Source organism: Notamacropus eugenii, chromosome 1 (genome assembly GCF_028372415.1).
Source record: "Notamacropus eugenii isolate mMacEug1 chromosome 1, mMacEug1.pri_v2, whole genome shotgun sequence".
Lineage (NCBI taxonomy): Eukaryota > Metazoa > Chordata > Mammalia > Diprotodontia > Macropodidae > Notamacropus > Notamacropus eugenii.
In genome coordinates, this window is record NC_092872.1 from 719,432,431 (window position 1) to 719,452,155 (window position 19,725).

General features: G+C 35.9%; 1 protein-coding gene across 1 annotated transcript in view; it reads left to right on the plus strand.

Moving 5' to 3' along the window:
- Positions 1-18,725, plus strand: part of LOC140520098 (uncharacterized) — a 50,545-nt gene extending 31,820 nt beyond the window's left edge. The window contains 2 exon segments of the mRNA XM_072633760.1: positions 8,643-8,769; positions 15,844-18,725. Coding sequence (XP_072489861.1) covers positions 8,643-8,769; positions 15,844-17,315 — 1,599 coding nt within the window. The 3' untranslated portion in view covers positions 17,316-18,725.
- Positions 18,726-19,725: the final 1,000 nt, after the last annotated feature.

The window sequence follows — 19,725 nt, forward strand, 5'->3', positions numbered from 1 at the left end:
ATGTCACCAGTAGTATTACGGTGTGCCTACATTCTCACAGCTCTTCCAACATTCATTAATTCCTTTAATTCACTTAAGAAAAATATAGTGGGTGTTTTACTATGTGAGAGGCACTTGGGGTGCAAATGTAACACTATATGACAATAATTAACTCATTTTAAGCCTGGAGAGAAGCAATTAATAACTCCTAAGTTCTGCATGGTCCCCCCACCTCGACTTTCTGCTTTATAAGTTTTAGTCAGAAAAATTATGAATTCAGTCCTCAATTACTCTAAGCCCCCAGTTAGGAAAATTCCTGACATTTAGGCAGAAATTCTCTTCTCTGAATAACTGCATTTATATCTATCTCTAGTTAACCTTTGACTTCTTTGTGGTGTAGGAAAAATTCAGTTTATTGGAAACATTTGAGTAATGAAACAAAATAACAGATTATAATTGAAATGTATAGATAGCCTGGGAGGGGAAGTTGGGGAAAGAGCTACCCTTTTCTTGGGATATCCCTGGCCCAAGGCATCCCTGCTATGAGATGCTTGTAGAGTCTAGAGCTCATGACCTTCTCTCTTCTCTACCATAACTCAGTCTTTCTACCTTTGCTTCTCAGAGGTGTGCTGGAACAACCATGCATGCTTTGATCCCTTCTTTTGCAAACTCTCAGAATCTCTTCCTAGCTCTGATAGTTTCTCTCTGAAAAATACTTTTTGCCATATAGGATGGGTCTCTGGGAGGGGGAGTGGAAGGGGGATACTTCAGATAACTGTGGTGATATAAGAAACAAGATATCAATAAAAACTTATTTATAAATATCAATGAAAACTTGTGATGAAGTCATACTGGCTATTTGTGATTGCAGCTTTCTTTTCTAGATATTCACTGATCATCCCTGTAAGAGCAGATTCTAGAATTTGACATTTAGTTTACAGACTCCATGTTTTCCCTTCTTTGAAAATTGGGAAAACAATTGTGCTTTTCCAGTTCCATGGCACCTTTCCATTCTCTATAAATCTTTTAAAATATGTCCTACTGATTGCTCTCTTTATATTACAGATTTGTTTTCCAGATTGAAACTCCTTCATGAGAAAAAATATTAAGGAAAAATGTATTTTATATAGAACATGTCTAACAAAGTAGAATAGTCTCTCTTGGCATCTTCACCTTTTCTGTGAGGGATCAGATAGACTTTTATTATGTCTTATGAGGGACCTGCTTTACTTTTCCCATTATTTAGAGTTTCACTTTCTCTTTGTGATCATTTATGTTTGTAGTTGTGTATTTTATAGTTTCTCGCACAAATTTTTTTAGTCTCATTTTATTTCACTCTGCTTGTCTTTATGCAAATCTTCCTATGTTTCTCCAAGGTTCTCTCTTTGTCATTTCTTATTGCATAATAGCATTTTATTACATTTGTAGAGCATAGTTTTTTGGGGTTTTTTTATCCATTGTTTTACTAGTTCTTTGCTATTACATAAAGTTCTGCTATTAACATTTTTGATATATTGGAATTTCATTTCTGTTATTAGCTTCCGTCTCATATACTGGGGTATATGTCCCCTAATGGGATTGCTGGGCCAGAGGATGTGGAGATTTGAGTTACTTTTCTTGTAAAATTTGAAATTGAAATCCAGAATGATTAGGTCATATCACAGCGCCACCAGCTGGGCATTGGTGACATGTCTCTCCCAGCTCTTCCAACTTCAACTATTTCCATTGTTTGACGTCTTTGCTAATTTTTTTGGTATGAGGTGTTGAAACAAATTTTTCCATTTGTATTTTTACTATTAGTTATTTGGATCATGTATTCATGTGGTCATTTTTAGTTTACAATTATTTTGAAAACTGATGGTATCTTTTGGTTAGTTATCCATTGCACAATGACTTGGTTTTATGTAGTTATGTCAACTTTCTGTATATTTTGGAAATCATATTTTCTTCAGTGGTTTTTCAGTTTTTTAAAGACCACGTGCAGTAACTCAGTAATCGTAACTGCATATTCTTTCAGTACCTTGGGCACAATCCTCCTGCCCCTTATCAAAGGAAAGTAAGGTACTTTTTTGTACTTCTCTGAACTTTCTCTTCCTATTAGCCATTTCCAGTCACAATGCTTTCTGCAGATATTTCAGTAAATTGATTCCTCACATAGCCTGTCAAGGAGAAGAATGGAAATGTTTCTCTTAATTCAGCAAAGGAAAGATTGAGTTCAGCACATAGTAGGAAATTGTGTGAATTCAATCTATAGTTCCTAATTTCTTTTTCTTTTTTTTATTTTTAAAATGTGACCTTTAGAACTTCCTAGGGGCAGAGGGAAAGAATTTCAGTCTCTGGTACTAATATTCATAGTCCTTCCTTCTGATTTTACAGAAAGGTGGGTGTGTTCTTGGATTGATTTGACTTCTTCCTTTGTAAAGAACCAAGGAACTCATAGCCAGATTTGTTGCCCTGTCTTTGGGAGTATAGGAGTTGCTGGGCAGTGTTAGTCTCCTATTTCACTTCTTTCTCTTCCCCCCATTTTAGCTTCTCAAGACTCTGGCTTTCCCTAAGAATGTGACAGGTGAAGGAGGTGGAGGAGGTAATGACTTCTAGGGTCATCAGAGCTGGGTCCCAGGTAAGTTATTATTTTGTCACTCTCCTGAGATTCCATTTTGTTCCTAAAAGTGTGGATATATTTCTTCCTTCGTTCCTCCATCTTCTCTGCTCCACTAAATGTAATTCAGGAATCTGAATACCAGTTATTCTTTCTTGGAAGCTCCTGGTTTGTTTTGTGGGTGTTGTAATGTTCCTAGAATTCACAGATGTTTGGAGTCAGAAGGTATTTTAGAACTCCGTGGTTCAGCCCTCTAATGTGATGCGCTATGTATCTGTGATAGAGAGGGGACCTGTCTCACTCAAGCTCCAGTCTATTTCCAGATCTTTTCATTTCTCTCCTCCTAGCATCTCTCATTGCAAAGTCTCTTCTCCATTCATACAGCCACTACCTACTTCAGGAGTTCATCTTTCATCATTGTTAATCTTTGTTTAATTAAATTTTATTTTTTCAATTATCAAACATTTTTTTCTCCTCACTCACCCCAAATTGCCTTATTCCATGTCTCTCCCCAGCCACCTCAATAGACTCCTATGAACCTCTACGATCAAAAGTAAAGTCCCTTTGTGTGTAATTTAAAGCTCTTCTCAATATGGTTCCTTCTTTCCTCTCTAGTCTTTTACTACTTTTTCACCCCCTACACTCTCATGTACTCTATGATGCAACTTTACAGGTCTACTTACTATTCCTTGTATAGGAAATGCAATAAATCTCCTGTCTTACCTGGAATGCATTACATCTTCAAATCTCTGGTTTCTTTCAAGGTTCAGCTCAAACAGAGCCTTCCCTTGTAAGGTTCCCAATTTTCTGCTCTGAATATATCTTACGATGTATGTATTTATTTACATGGTGTCTCCTTCATTAGAATGTGGGATCGTTGAAAACAGGGACAGTTTTTGCCTTTCTTTGTACCCCTGGTGCTTAATAAAGTGCCAGCCAGTAAGCACTTTATGAATATAGATTGGCTTGCTGGCTGTGGTTCTTTGGGCAGAGCCATTTGAACCTGAGTGTGGAAGGCACTGGTGCATTTCATTAGAGCCTTAAAAGAATTCAAGACCACATCATTTTCAGTTTTAGGTCAGGGAATTGGCAGACCATTAACATTTTATATGGAATGTGTTCATTTCTCTTTCTCAAGGCAGATGCTGTACCCATGAAGCCCTTGGGTAAAACATTTGAGCATTTAACTTTGATCTCAGAACTAATTGTCTATTGTATTTAAATTATACTTTGTCCTTTGGCTACTCCCCTGAACTCAAGGTAATATGAACTCTCAAGATCTTGGAGTTACAGTGCCTCAGATGTTTCTTGTACAATTTGTCCTGTAAAGTGGGTACACTTGTCACACTGTTTGGACAAAAGGATACCAAATTAAAGAATGAATCCTTTCAAGTGTCCCTTAATGACTTTGATTGTATCTGCTTTTATAGGAATGGGCTTCTAAGCTCCCTAAATACATACAGACAAACAGCTATAAGTGAATTAATGCAGATATAAATTTATTATTTATAAATTGTTTATAAATAAATTTATAAAGCTTCCCACAGTGGGATGGAGTTATCCTTTTTACTCTTACAGGCATTCTCACACTATGGGTCTGACAAATAGTGATAGGGATGAGCTTTGCACTGGACCCCTAAAAGGAAAAGACCATATCTTTGGGACCTGGACCTCAGAGCCGCTGAGGCACCCGGCCCATCCCAGTCCAAAATCCTTTTAACTGTCCTTTTACTGGGGCTCTCCCTCCACTCAGCTCCTTTCATTGTCTGCATCTGGCCCTACCCCAGGCTACTGGCCATTCTTTAATCCTGTCCAGATCTTCCCACTGTCTTTCTGTATAAAAGTACCAATTTTATCCTTATCTAATGTGCAGATTCTTAAAGTCTGGCCCTTCTATTGGTGACACAATAAACCCTGTCTCTGACTAAAAGAAGGCTTGATTGGTTGAATTCTTTCAAGGCAGACCCCCATCCTTTACTCTTGCATCTTGGGGTTCCCAGCACCCCTTGGCTGTAAGTAGGACTGCTTTCAAAAGGCTGTTGGGACAAGTTAAATTTTTTTCTCTATGTTCCCTCTCCCAGCACCCCACCCTTTGACCCCCTTTGCTCATATGTGTTATACCTTATGCATGACAGCAAGGGATGGGAATAAGGCATTGGGTAGAGTCATTCGTTGTGGATGCTCAGGGTATAAAATATAGTCTGCTAGTCTCCAAAGATATTTCTCTGTTTCTGAAGCCTGACCTTAGAGAAAAGCAACAGCCTCATGAGGGGTTTAGAGGAACCTGACCCTTAGGAAGGGAAATAAAGGAAAGGGGCAGTCTGTGGCCCAGGAAGAGCCACCCCTAACTGGTGAGTTCATCTGGGGTGGAGGGGAGCTGACCAGGATGCCTGCCGATCTCTACATATCTCTATAAGAAAGTTTGTGTACTCTTTTTTTTTTTAATTAATTTTATATTTTCAGTGTTCTACAATCACTACCATATAACTTAGATGACTATTTTTCCCTCCCTCCCCCTCCCTCCTCCCTCACTCCCCGAGACAGCATACAATTGTGTATAGGTTCTACACATCATTCCTGTTCAATACATTTTCACTATAGTTATGCTGTGTTGAAGAATTAAAATGAGTGGAAGAAATCATCTAACAAACCAAGACACAATACACACACACACACACACACACACACACACACACAGATGATCTGCTACATTCTTTGATTTAATTTCATAGTTCTTTCTCTGGATGTGGGAGGCATTTTGCCTTCGAAGACCATTGGGGAATTTTTTTAAGTCCTTGAATTGCAATGAAAGTTTGTCTACTCTTAAATCTCATCATTGTGGATGCAGGAATATAGAGTGTATTGAACTTCCCATCCTTGTATGATCAGAGGCATTTCCTATAAAAGGTGGAGAAGGAACATTGCTGTGATAAAATTAAGGTTCTTTCGGATCTGGGTCTAAAACTTACAGACTAATCTTTGTATGTAGTGGCAAGATTCTCTTCACTAAGATCCAAGGTAAACATCAGAAATCTTTTTAGAATGTCTGATTTTTGCATATTTGTCTAAACACTTTTGACAGGTTCAGAGTCGGAAGATAACTAGTAAGTCAGGTTAGATTTATAGTCCCCAGAGATTCCTACTCACAGTGTAAGTTCCAGTGCTTTCAAATTATTTTTAGTTTACATCAAGATCAGCATGTTTTAGGATTTGTTTACAGGATGGGTTCAGATTTCCATTGGACAACCCTCCATTTATTACTTAAATACACTATAGACAATTTGTATCACATTTTGATGACATTTTATAAATGTCCAGTTCTTGCAAACTGGATTATTTTGAAGGCTAAATGCTTTGGGTTGTTAAAGTAACACTGCCTGCTCAAAAGAATGGACAGTTAAAAGAGTTAAAAGGCTTGAAGTATCAAACAAACTCTTTAATAAATGTCTGTAAAGACTTATTTTCCTATCTGATGGGAAGAGAAGAACAGGACACAGACACCTTTTGATGTTTAGTGGAGACAAACTGATACATATACGTACATACATAATATATGCATGTATATGTATGTATATATATATATATATATATATATATATTCATTTTAGAAAATCCATGTAGTGTTTTTACTTAGATAATCTAAAGTTTTAAAGTTTAAGCTCAGTTTTATAATTACCATATTCAGAGTGCTTCCAAATATCCATCAGATAAAAATGTGTATCTGTGTATACACACACAGAAGTTTCTCATTTTATTTTATTTCTTAATTTAAAATTAATGATTTAAATTGTGTTTTTCATCTTAAAGTTCATAAAAATGTTTCAGCTTCCTAATCACATTAGAGAAAATAAGTCATATTTGTTCTTTCTGCTTTTGAAAGCCACTAGTTTGGGATCAAAATCACTTAATTCCACTTACATTTTTTTTAGCTTCTGATTTATATATGTTATGATTTTCTTTCAGTGCTCTGGACATCACTGTATCATTCTTTTTCTTTTCACTTCTTACCAAAACCATTAAATTTTTTATATGCCAGAGCGTACACATTTAAATACTTGCACAGTCATTAGCAAGAGGCAGTTTTGTTCCCCAAGCAAATCTGCTGACCATGTAATAACTTTTATTATGCATCATTTTATAGGACTCAGGTCCAAGAGGATCCAGCCCCTTAATATTACATAGGCATCCTATTATGTATTATTTCCAGGTATAATCAACACAGTTTTGTAACCCTTTCCAAAGTTGTGCTTGAAATTTCTAAATATAGCACTAATATAACAATTTTAAACAATTAAGAGATCAAATTTAAAACAGAACCTCATTGATATCACTAAGTCTTGGTGGGATGAGTTCTATGACTAGAATATGGCTATGGAAAGGTTTTCCTTATTCAGAAATAACAGGAAGCTTTAGAATGGTAGGAGTGAGGTGGGGGAAGTCTAGCATCATATATTAAAAGAGATATAAAATCAAGAAATACAGGAACCATAAGCATGGCGGAGAACATTTGTGTAAACCTCAAAGTAGAAAGGAAGAAATGAGATATTGTCATTAGTAGGTGTCACATATCATTTCAAATAAAGATTCTTAACTGTTTCAAAAGGATTTCAAAAGAAACCAGCTATATTGAAATAGAATTGTCAAAATATTAATAGATCCAAGTTTACAGAACCCCTGAAATCTATCCATGGACCTTTTTTAGGGTCTGCGGAACCCAATTTAAGAACTGCTGATCTAGATAGAGAAAAGAACTTGATGAGGATTTGGAAAAAGAGATCAAAAGCCTGACACAGAAGCAAGGCAAGATGGGATGATAAAGGACTTGAACTATCTGTTCCTCTGCTCTTTGAGCCAAAAACAGAGTAGTCAATAATTTCCTGACAATTTAATCCTTCATAAGATGATGGAATCCAAAAATTCTGTTATGGACCTGTTTGTCACTGAAGGAGAATTAATGGTTGCTAGAGTGGGAATGATAAGAACTCTGGAGGAAATTGACTGCTCTATTATGGAATTTATTATAAAGATGGAGAGGAAAGTAGGAAACAGGCTGACATGTACCTAAGATTTTTGTAGAATAGTTTTCAAAAGTTCAAAGAAAATATAGTTAAAAGCCCATGAATTAAAATTTAGGGGAGAGTTTTTCCTGGAAGGATGGGAAGCTTTCAACAATGAAAATCTTGTAGTCACAAAAAAAAGAGGAAAACTGAAAATTGTTTGAAGATACCAATTGAAGTATACAGGGAAGAATACTGACCAGCTTCAGTCCTAAATAAAGACATAGAAAGGAGATGAGAACAAGGACAAGACTAGAGAGTGATGGGTGTGATATAGTTAATGAAGAAGTAGTTTGATTATTTTTGGGTTAGTTTTTTCCTTTCAAATTATTTTCCTTTCAATTATTATAAAATTGACAAAAAGCACAAAACATGAACATTTCCGCATTCAGAGAATAGAAAAAGACAATTGTATGAGAAAATAAGAATTTTTATTATGTAAAACTTCTTTACAACTATTTATTAAATTTAACACAGTAATTTCAATACATCCTTAATTGTCTATAATTCCTTCTGAGTCATCCCTTGTGTCTTGAATATTTTCAAAAAAAAGTCTCAGTGTCATTCTTGTGTTAACTAATACCAAATAGCTTTTATGATACTGCCAGATCCCCATCCTTCTCACCTTTTTTCATTATTTCTTTTAAGATTCTTGACCCTTTGGTTCCTTCAGATGTATTTTTTCTGGTTTTCTAGAGTAATTCTTTGCTAGTTGGGAAAGTAGTATAACTTTGAAGAGTAAATTACATTTTTTATTCAGGATTCAGTGTGGGAAATTATTTGTTAGCTTTACTTTGAGCAACTAAATACAATTATTTGTGATGCACCGAGTGCAATAGTATGAGGTCAGGGAGATAGCAAGTAGATCCTGAAGAACTACTTATGTGAAATACTAAACCTTTAATGTTATGAGAACTTCTCTCTTTCTCTTTTGCCAATTCATGTCTCCCTCATGTTTCATGTGACCAGTGGTACCTGGGTGAACAAGAACTTTTTTGATCTTTCAGAAATTGCTGACATTCCAAGATGTGGCTGTGGACTTCACCTGGGAGGAATGGAGACTGTTGGAGCCTGCTCAGAAGGACTTATTCAGGGATGTGACGCTGGAAAACTATGAGAACTTTGTCTCCCTAGGTAAAGAAGGCTTCTTTTTCCTGAATCATCTGGCCATTGGGATACTTTTGCATTCTCATTTCCTAAAGGAAAGCCTGAAATGCTTTGCTGAGTTTTGACTTGGTGTGCAGGGATGTTCTCATGAATGTGTGCATTATGAAAAGATTGAAAAATTTTAAGCCAGTTTTACTGTGTTGTTTCTGAGGCTTTGATTTATCTAGTGGCTGTTCATCCAGCTCAAAGACTCTCTGCTGGAGTCTCATTATAGCTTCATGAGGAAAGACCTGAAAAGCTTCCGTGTTTTTCATGGGGAGAGTCTCAAGAATGATGTATTTCCTTTGGATCTAAATAAAACTGTTTCATCCATTCCCCTTCCTTAATTGGAGTACTATGAAGAGTGTCCTTGAGAGGTTTTTCCTAGAGTGCCCTCTGTTCTTCAAAGAAAAAGAAGTTAAGGTTGAATTCTGAGTCATTTTTCTGTCCTCAACACTTTTCCAGCTCTTTCCTCATGTTTAGGTCTTCCAGATTCCAAATCAGATGTGATCTCTCAGTTGGAGAGAAGAGAAACACCAGGGCTTCCAGATGGAGAAGTCCCAAGAAACCCTTCCCTAGATGAGTGGGGAAAAAAAAAAACAACACCCTCCAAACCCAAGCAGGTGGATATGATTGCATGCAATATCTCAGCTGATCACTAAGGATGCAATGATCTTTTTTTTAAATAAAATGTAACTGTTTCAACTGGCAAAAATCTGCCCTCTCCCCACTCTCCAGTTGAGAGGTAACACACACATCTATGTCTTATTTTAGTCTTAGAGTCTTTTACTTCTCTCTCAAGAAGTGGTCAGCATGTTTCATCATTAGTCTTCTAGAATTGTGGTTAGTCATTGTGCTGATCAGAGTTCCTAAGTCTTTGTTGTTTGTCTTGACAATATTATTGTCATTGTATAAATTATTCTACTGGTTCTGTTCACTTCACTTTGCATCGCTTCAAATAAGTCTTCCCAGGTTTCTTTGGAACAATCCTTTTCATAATTTCTTATGATGTAATAATATTCCATCACTTCCGTAGATCATAACTTGTTCAACCATTCCACAATTTCTGAGCACACTCTCAAATTTCCATTCTTTGCCTCCTCAAAAAGAGCTATAAGTACTTTTGTATGTCCTTTTACTTAGGACTAATCCTTTTCTTAATTTGCCCTCCCTTTAATTCCCTCTTCTCCCCTTTCCCTTCTCTTCCCCTGTTGAGTAAAATGTATTTCTTTACTCAACTCTGTGTATATATTCTTCTCTCTTTTAAACAGTTTGGATGGGAATACCCCACATGCCCCTTCCTCTTTGTTGATATAGATGATTACTTGAATACCCTTATTAGAAGATCATTTTCCCTAATCTTTTTTTCCCTCTCTCAGCCCTCAGTGAGTATATTCCTCTTTCCCGCCTTTCTTGATCATCAAAATGTAACAGAGCTACTCGCAGACCTTCTATCTAATTAGACTTCTTGTATGACCCTGATGATGTTAGGGTTCAAAGGAGACATATGTATCATCTTCCTGTAGTAGAATGTAAGCAGTTTACCCTTGTTTAGTCCTTATTATTATTCATTCAAGTTTACCTTCTTATGTTTCTCTTCAGTCCTGTGTTTGAACTTCAAAGTTTCTCTGATGCTCTGATCTTTTTCTTAGAAATGCTTAGAAGTCCTCTTTTTCAGTAAAACTCCATTTTCCTCCCCATAAGATTATTTTTAGTTTTTCTGGGTGAGTTATTCTTGGTTCCAAGCCTAATTTTGGTTTGTCTTCTGGAATATTGTATTCATTTAGCCAGTTAATAAGCATTTATTCAGTGCTCACTATGTGCCGTGCACTGTTCTAAAAGCTAGGGATGTAAAGAGAGGCAAAAAACAGTCACTGCTCTAGAGAAGCTTGCAATATAATGAGGGAGACAACATTATATATATTATATATATGAATTATATATAAGCAAACTATTACAGAACAAATAGGAAATAATCAGTGAAAGAAAGGCAGTAGAATTAAGAAATATTTGGAAAGGCTTCCTACTGAAGATGGGATTTTAGTTGGAACTTGAAGGAAGCCAGGAGAGTTAAGAGGTAGAGATGAGGAGGGAGAGCATTTCAAGCTCTCTTCTTCTTTATCATGGATGATTCTGTCTATGGCTCTTCAGTACTTGAATTCTTTTTTTGGGGGGGGGTGGGGTGCTTTTTGCAGTGTTTATTCTTTGACCTGTACACTCAGGATTTTGACTCGAATGCTCTTGGGATATGTTGCTGAAATTGGAGCATTGTCAGGAGAGTGATCAGGATTTTCAAAATATTGGAGACTATATATATCTTCCTTAGATTGGTTGAATAACCTGGGTTGTTTAGACTGGTAACAGGAAGACTGGAAGGGACATGGTAACTGTCTCCAAATATTTGAAGGACCATAGTATGGAAGAGAGTCAAAATTGATTCTGCTTTATCCAAAGGGAAGAACTAGGAACAATGAGTAGAAGTTGTGGAAAGGTGACATTAGGCTTAGCGTAAGGGAAAACTTTCTGGCATTTCAAGCTATCTGCAAGAGGAATGGGCAGTGGTTCTCCCTCAGTGGAAACCTTTAAGCATCCACCTAGATGACCACTCATTAACCATAGACAGCAGATATTTTCTACTGACTTCTTTCCCCTCCCTCTTCAACCTAAACAGGAGAAAAATATCTGTGGTTACTAGTTAAAATGAAATGAACATATAGAATTTCAGTAGGTAATGAAGGCTTGTTGTACAGGGAATCCTAGTCACGTATAGATGTACAAAGTTTTGGTTTGATGCAAAGAAAAGTTTCCCAAGAATCAGAGTTGTCTAAAAGTGATGGGCTATCTCAGGAGGTAGTGGGTTCTCCAGGTTTCTAAGTGAAGGCTCTGTAACTACTTGTCAGCTGTGTTTTAGAGGAAATCCTTATTCATATGAGAATCAGGCTGCTAGAAGTTTTCTCAAACCCCTGAGGTTCTGTGAAACTTTGTGATTTTCTTCCTTAACACTTGACTGTCTTGATTTTCCTACCCCTTTATTTCACTTCTATCTCTTTAGTGTCCTCTATTTCCCAAACCATTTCTTTCCAACTTTAGGTATCCTTTCAAGACTCTGCCTTCATTTTTCTCCTTTTCTCTTTTCTTCAAATACTTCATCCAATCTTCTGGCTTTAATTATCCCTTCTCTTTTCACTTCTTATTGGCAATTTCTTCAACTTTCATTGGTTCAATTATCAGATCTATAAGGATGACTCCCATATCTATGAATCTATTCCTAATATCTCTCCCTATCTTCAGTCTCTACCTTCCTGCTTAGATATATGTTTTCACCTGGATATCCCAATGACACTTCAGACTCAGCACATCCAAAGCAGAAATCGTGACTTCCTGAAAAGTTGCCCTTTCTCCAAAGTTCTCAGTTTATGTTGTGTTCATTACAATCCCTTTATTCAAATTTGTAATCTGAGAGTTGTCCTTGACTCTTCTATCTCCTTTAAATCCTGTCAGTTCCCTATTCATTCAGTTGACAAGCATAGTTGAATGAATCCATCCGCCTTCTTTACTCATGCAGCCACCACCCTAGCTTAGAATATAAGTAAATCTTCCTTAAGTTATTACTCTTCTTCCCTTCCTCCAAACAGGTGTAACAGTAGTCTTTCTAAATTTCCCAAGGCAAGTCTGATGTTGTTATTTTCATGCTCAAAAGCCTTCAGTCATTTCCTGTTCCTTCCAGGATAAAACACAAGATCCTCATCTGGCATTTAGTCTTCCCTCAATCTGGCTGTGACCTATTTCCCAACTTTAGTTCACCCTCTGCCCTTTCACACACTGTTCATTCCAGCCAAATGGCACAAGCTCATCATTTGTTCTCTGAATGTACCACCTACTCATTCCTACCTCTGAGCGTCATCTTCCTTAAACATTCAGCTGATATCTTAGTTCTGTGATTTTTATTAATGTGTGACTTAATTAGTTAATTAATTTATTAATTAGTGGTTATTAATGGTTTTACTCTTCTCAAATTACCTTGTACTTGTAATTTTTTAAAATGCTGTGTCTCAGGTACATTGGTGGATCTTAATAAACCTTTGTCAATTGATTGATCCCTACTAAAGGCTTATAATCTCTTTCTTGATCTCCTTAGCTGTTTCTGGTATTGTTGGTACTAACTGCGGTACCCAACTTTTTAGATATAAATAAACAGTTTTATTCACCTTCCCCTTTGAATGTACAGTCATTTCAGTTAGATTTCCAAGTTTTCAGAATAATCATGCTTAGCATGCTTTCTTGAGTACACATAGTTCCTGGCCAAGATCTGATCATTACTTTATTTTAATCTGGTCCAGAGATACAAACCATTTCTCAGATACCATCTTCTTAACCACATATTCAATTTCCCAATTTTTGTTTGCCTTTTATTGGCTTCATTAATGAGAACACCACCTGTACATATAAAGTCTTTGGTTCTTTGCTCTGGACTTCATAATTTCTAATAATGCTTTCTAGTTTCCTGCTGTAAATGTCATTTGTCCCCATATGGCTTAGCCAGAACTGGGTGGTAGTGATCGGTTCTTTCTTAGGAGTTTCCCAAGTATAAGTAATGGGTGGTCCTTCTTCCTTTTCTCCTCTGTGCCCACGTTCTTCTACCCTACAATGCCATGACATGATTCTGCTGGACTTCTCCATAACTTTTTCTTTTTTGTTTTTATATTAAAAACTCCCCCCCCATTTTTTTTCAAAAAGTCACTTCAGTGTCCCTCAACCTGAGTAAGAGACAAATGTTTCTTGAGCTCCTTTACTTTCTTTTTTAGCTAACCTTCATTTTGAGCATACACATCAGTGACCAAGTCTAGTGTGGTGCAGCAATAGTAGGTGACTAATTAATGCTTGATGATTGATTGTGACAGAAAGATAAGCTTGGCTCTCTGTAAATCATATTACCTTCCACTCTTGCTGGAGTGACATGACCATTTTCTTTGATGATCCTTCTCTTTCATTCTTGATAATCTTGTGACCAGCTCCTAGCTACTTAGGCTGGTTTCCTCTTCACCTGTCCTTGACAGGATTGCCTGAAGTTATTTGTGTTGATTTATAATTTGCATGTATGTATGTATATATATATACACATATATATTCTATAATCTGTAGTTATTTATATTGATCTTCCTGTCTTTCCTCAAGAGGTGACTCTAGGTTACTTATTTACCTTTGAATGGTGATTAACAACTTCTTGCTCATGGCCATTATCATGCCTCTGAATACACAGTTTGTCTATATTGCCATTTAATTATTTCTAGAACTTGGGGCAGCTAAGTAGTGCAATGGATAGAACGCCAGTGCAAGAGTCAGAAGGACCTGAGTTCAAATCTCACCTCAGACACTTGACACTCACTAGCTGTGTGACCTTGGGCAAGTAACAACCCCAATTACCTCATCCTGGGTCATCTTCAGTCGTCCTGACGAATATCTGGTCACTGGATTCAGATGGCTCTGGAGAAGTGAAGTTGGTGACCTGCATAGCCCTCCCTCACTCAAAACAAAGTCAAGTGCAAGTCATGTCATTATTTCTCTGGTGGCATGGTCTTCTTTGGCAAGGAAAGACAAACGTACACACACATTTCTAGAACCAAACGGAAAATTCTAATTATGGTCTGGCTAGAGCAGAGTTCAATTAAAATTGCTATTTTCTGTGATCTCAACAGTATACATCTTTTATCATAGCCTAAAATTATTTTATCATATTATATTTATAATGTATAATTTTATTATCCATTACATAACTGTATTATTTTAGTGGCCCCAATATATTATTGATTCTTTTTAAAAAATAATTTTATTGCTATATTTTGTTTTTTTAACATTACCAAAAATTTCCTTAGTATCTCTCCTCCTTTCAGAGAGTCATGTAATAGAATGCATACTTTCAAAGACAAAGAAAAAAGAAAAAAAATTCCTAAAAACAAATTAATACTAAAGAAGTTTGAAAAAATGTACAATATACCACCACATTTCTAGACCTCCCATTTCTGCCAAAGTGTAGGGGTAAAGCTGTCTTCTCATATCTCTTCTTTGGAGACATGCTTGTTCTTTATAATTTTGCAATACTCACTTTTGATTTCTTTTTGTAGTTGTGTTTGCATTATTGTAGCCATTGTGAATATTGTTTTCTGTGCTCACTTCATTCTGCATCAGTTCATATTGAACTAAGCATTCTTTTCTATATTCATCATATTCAGTCATCTCTCATGACAATTAGATATAATATTCCATTGTATTCATATGCCATAATTTGTTTAGCAATTCCCCAATGGTTGAACTTTTACTTTGTTTTCTGTTCTTTGCTGTCACAAAAAGTACTGCTTTGTATCGCATGTATTCTTTAGATCATCATTAGAATTGATGAATACTTTTATGCTTTCATCTAAGTTGTTGATACAATTTTTGAACAGATTCCCACATCAGTTATTAAGGCTAGAATGTAATCCAGATGGACAAAATCCTTTATTCAGGACTTTGTCAGGAATGTTTTTCAGTTAGCTCCAAGTCAGGTAAGCTGTACTACTAAACCAACCACATTTCTTCATCTTATAGAGAAAGATTTCTTTAAATATTTTTTTAAATAGATTGCTGTACATATCTATATTTCTCACATGGCTTATTAATAAAGAAAAGGAGCTTTGTTTGTCTGATACATTCCTGTTGAATCAATGATAAATTTTAAGGATTGACACTTCTCTAAATGTTCTCAAACTTTATGCTTGAAAATAGGTAGCCTAATTTTGCTAGGGACTTCAGGTTTAGAACTCTATATTTCCCAGAATTCACTTGTTTTTCTATTGTTATAATTTGGACACTTAAGAAATTCTGGAGTGCTTGATGCCATGTTACTGTCTCCTTATTTATCTTGGGCTTCAGTTCCTTTTAAATAAGTGTTTGTTCTACTTGTCTCACAGTGATCGTAATTATCACTGATGAAATAGACTGATTCTAGAATCTTGTATAATGACATTTCCTTTCAGCACAAACAGAACTGAATTGATATTGACTACTGTATTTTTCTCCCCCTAGATTTTTTTTCTGAATGTAATACATTTGGAAGAAAATGTACCCTGGGATTGATCCTTATTCCACAACAGACAGTTTCTTTTGGAAAAAGTCTCCATAATTATGATACACTTGGAAAAAGCTTCAAGAAATTTTCACACCTAATTAAACATAATAATAAAAAAACCTCTTTAAAGGAGAAATTTTGTAAATATAATAAATTCAAGAAGACTTTCATTTATCACTCAAAGCAAACTCATTATCACAGAATATGCACTCAAGAAAAATACCCTAAACATGAGAATTATAGCATAGCATCGAGGAGTAATTCATGCCTTATAGTACATCAGAGAATTTATGTGAAAGAGAAACCATTTGAGTGTCATGAATGTGGAAAAGTATTTAGCAATAATCAAAACCTATCTCGACATCAAAGAATTCATACTGGAGAAAAACCGTTTGAATGTAGTGAATGTGGAAAAGCTTTCTGCAGTAACCAATGCCTAATTGAACATCAAACAATTCATACTGGAGAGAAACCCTATAAATGTAATGAATGTGAGAAAGCCTTTAGCTGTAAGGGAAACCTTTATGTACATAAGAGAATTCACGGTGGGGAGAAACCCTACATATGTAATGAATGTGGCAAAGCCTTCAACCAGCAGGGACACCTTAAAATACATAAGATAATTCATACTGGAAGGAAGCCCTTTGAATGTTATATATGTGGGAAGGCTTTCAGCAATAAACAATACCTGGGCCAACATCGAAAAATTCATACTGGAGAGACTCCCTATAAATGTAATGAATGTGGAAAATCCTTCTGCCACAATTGACACCTTAGTAGACATAAGATAATTCATACCAGAGAAAAACCATTTGAATGTAATGAATGTGGGAAAGGCTTCAGGCAGAGTTCATCCCTTATGCAACATCAAAGAATTCATACTGGAGCGAAACCTTACAAGTGTAATGAGTGTGGAAAAGCCTTCAGGCAGAAGGGACATCTTGAGACACATAACATGATTCATACAGGTGAGAAACCCTTGGAGTGTCATGAATGTGGAAAAGCCTTCAGCAGTAATAATTATCAGTTTCAGCATCAAAGAATCCATACTGGAGAGAAGCCCTATAAATGTAATGAATGTGGGAAAGCTTTCTGCACTAATTCACGACTTAAAGCACATAAGGTAATTCATCCAGGAGAGAGACCCTTTGAATGTAATGAATGTGGGAAAGGCTTCAGGTTCAGCTCAGGTCTTACACAGCATAAGAGAATTCATACTGGAGAGAAACCTTATAAATGTAATGAATGTGGGAAGGCATTTAGTAGGAAGGGAAATCTTAATACACATAAGAGAATTCATAGTGGGGTGAAACCATATTCATGTAATGAATGTGGGAAAGCCTTCAGGCATAAGGGAAACCTTAATACACATAAGAAAATTTATACTGAAGAGAAGATCTTTGAGTGCAATGAAGATGGAAGAAACTAATTGTATGTCAAACTTGACAACATATGAAAAAATTAAGAGTACATGGAAATCCATTAGATATAAAGAATTTGGGGAAAACATCTTTTGAAACTCAAATTTTAAGAAACATGAAATTCACACTAGCAGAATCCCTATGAGTAATAAATGTGGGAAAGCCTTCAGCTGGAAAGAAAACCTTAAGCCACACAAGAAAACATTCTTAAGAGAAAACTTTTGTTGTAATGAATGTGGGAAAGCTTTCAAATGGTGTGGAAACCTTGGGAAACACAATATCATCCAGTAAAGAAATACTTTAAGGGATATGTAAGAAGCTTCATGAAAAAACTGAATTCATTATGCATCAGAGATTTCATAATGATTATAATAATTTCATTTTGATAAATGTATACAAACTTTCAAACAGTAGAAACCTTAAGGATCATAAAACACTTTGTACTGGAAAGAAACCTTTGAATATAATGAATATAGGAAAACCTTTAGGATGAGGCAAATCTTTACTAACAGTAAAAACATCCTCAAATGTAGAGAAATTAAAAAAAATCCAGAAATGCCTTCAGCAAGAAGAGAAAGAAATTAAGAACATCATGTGGTAATTCATACTGATCAGAATATACATAAATGTAATGAAATGCATTTCAAACTCATCAGAGACTTTGTCCTGGAAGTTGACTGAACAAGATAAATTAATAGAAAAGTTTCAAAACATTTCCCAGAATTTTAGTTTCAGAGTTTGAAGGGGCTTCTGAAGCCATCTAATTCAACTTTATCTGAAAAAGAATCCCCTTCACTACATACAACAAATTATCCAGTTATTTTAAAGTATCTCTAATGGTCTGTGTGTGTGTGTGTGTGTGTGCGTGTATGTTGGAGGAGATATACTTATTGGTCCCCCCCAAAATTAATTTCTTCCACTTTTAGAGAAAACCAATAATTAGGAAGTTTTTTCTTACATTAAACTTAAACTTCCACTGGTCTTAGTTATTGAGATTAAACAGAGTCTAAGTAGAATCCTTCTTTACTGTTAACAGCCCTTCAGGTTCAATATGCTGTTTCTTGGACTCAACCTCATATGAAGTAAACTGTAGACCCTTGCCATCCATCATTTCCCTCCTCTAGTTACTGTTTGACTCATCAATGTCTTTTCCAAAATGTGCTAAAAAATGAACATAGTATTCTAGATGTGTTCTGACCTGGGCACAATACAGCAAGCGTGTTATCTGCCTTATGCAGCCAAAGTTTGAATTTGCTTTTTTTCCTTTGTGACTACTCTTTTAAGCTGACAGTCCCTTAAAATTTCCAGATCTTTCTTCAGGTGAACTATCATCTAACCATATTTCCCTTACCTTGTACAATTGATGTTTTGAATCCAAGTGTAAGACATTTATCACTATTAAATTTGAATTGAATCTAGTGATCTAGCCCAACGAGTCCTTTTTGAATCCTGTCTTTGTGATCCACTGTTTTAGCTATTTCTCCCAGGTTTGTGTCATTTGCAGATCTAGTCGCCATATCAATTATGCCTTTGTCAAAGTCATTAATAAAAATGTTAAGCAGGACAAGGCATAACATAAATCTCTAAGATGCTCAACTGGAGACACTGAAGTGATGATCAACTGATACTGAACCTATTAATATAAAATAATAAAATGCTAGACAGTCAAGGTGTCAAATTTTGTCAGCTGCTACAATGTTTTTTGTCTTGAGAGGGAAAAATAGCTGTGCTTGATACTTGCATTTAAAAATTTCACAATCTGGCCCCCTAGATCTCACAATCTATCTTTTCAGCCTTCTTACATGTGGCTTCCCACCATTCTGTGGTCTACTAGCCATCCTCACAAACAGCACTCTATCTTTCTTTTCTGTGCATTGTAGTAGAATGCTCTCCCTCCTCACCTCTTTTTCTTAGAATCTCTGAGTTTTTGTTTTTTTTTAGGTTAAGATCAAGTGCCAGTTTCTGCATGAAATTTTTCTTGGTTTCTCCATCTTTACTCCCCTCTTTATAGATATTAGTGCCTTTTCCTCCAAGGTTACTACATGTCTGCTTTATTTGTGTTTATATATACACGCACCTATATCATAGAAACACACCCACAGAAATACATATGGTATTTCAGGAACACTACACACACACATGCATGCACACACATACACTCACAATATGATATCTACATATGTCAGCCCCTTTGGAGGGCAAGGACTTGCTTTTTTCCCCTATTGTCTTTATATTCATAGCATCCAGGGCAGTTTCTGACACATAATAGGCACTTAAATTCTTGTTTGATTAAGGAGATTTAAACAGTTTTTCTGGTAACATGTAGCTCAAGGTCAGGGTTTGAGAATGGGGTTGAGGAATGTGCCACATGCACAAATAATTGTAATCAGAGGCATAGACATTATGCTATACCTAAAG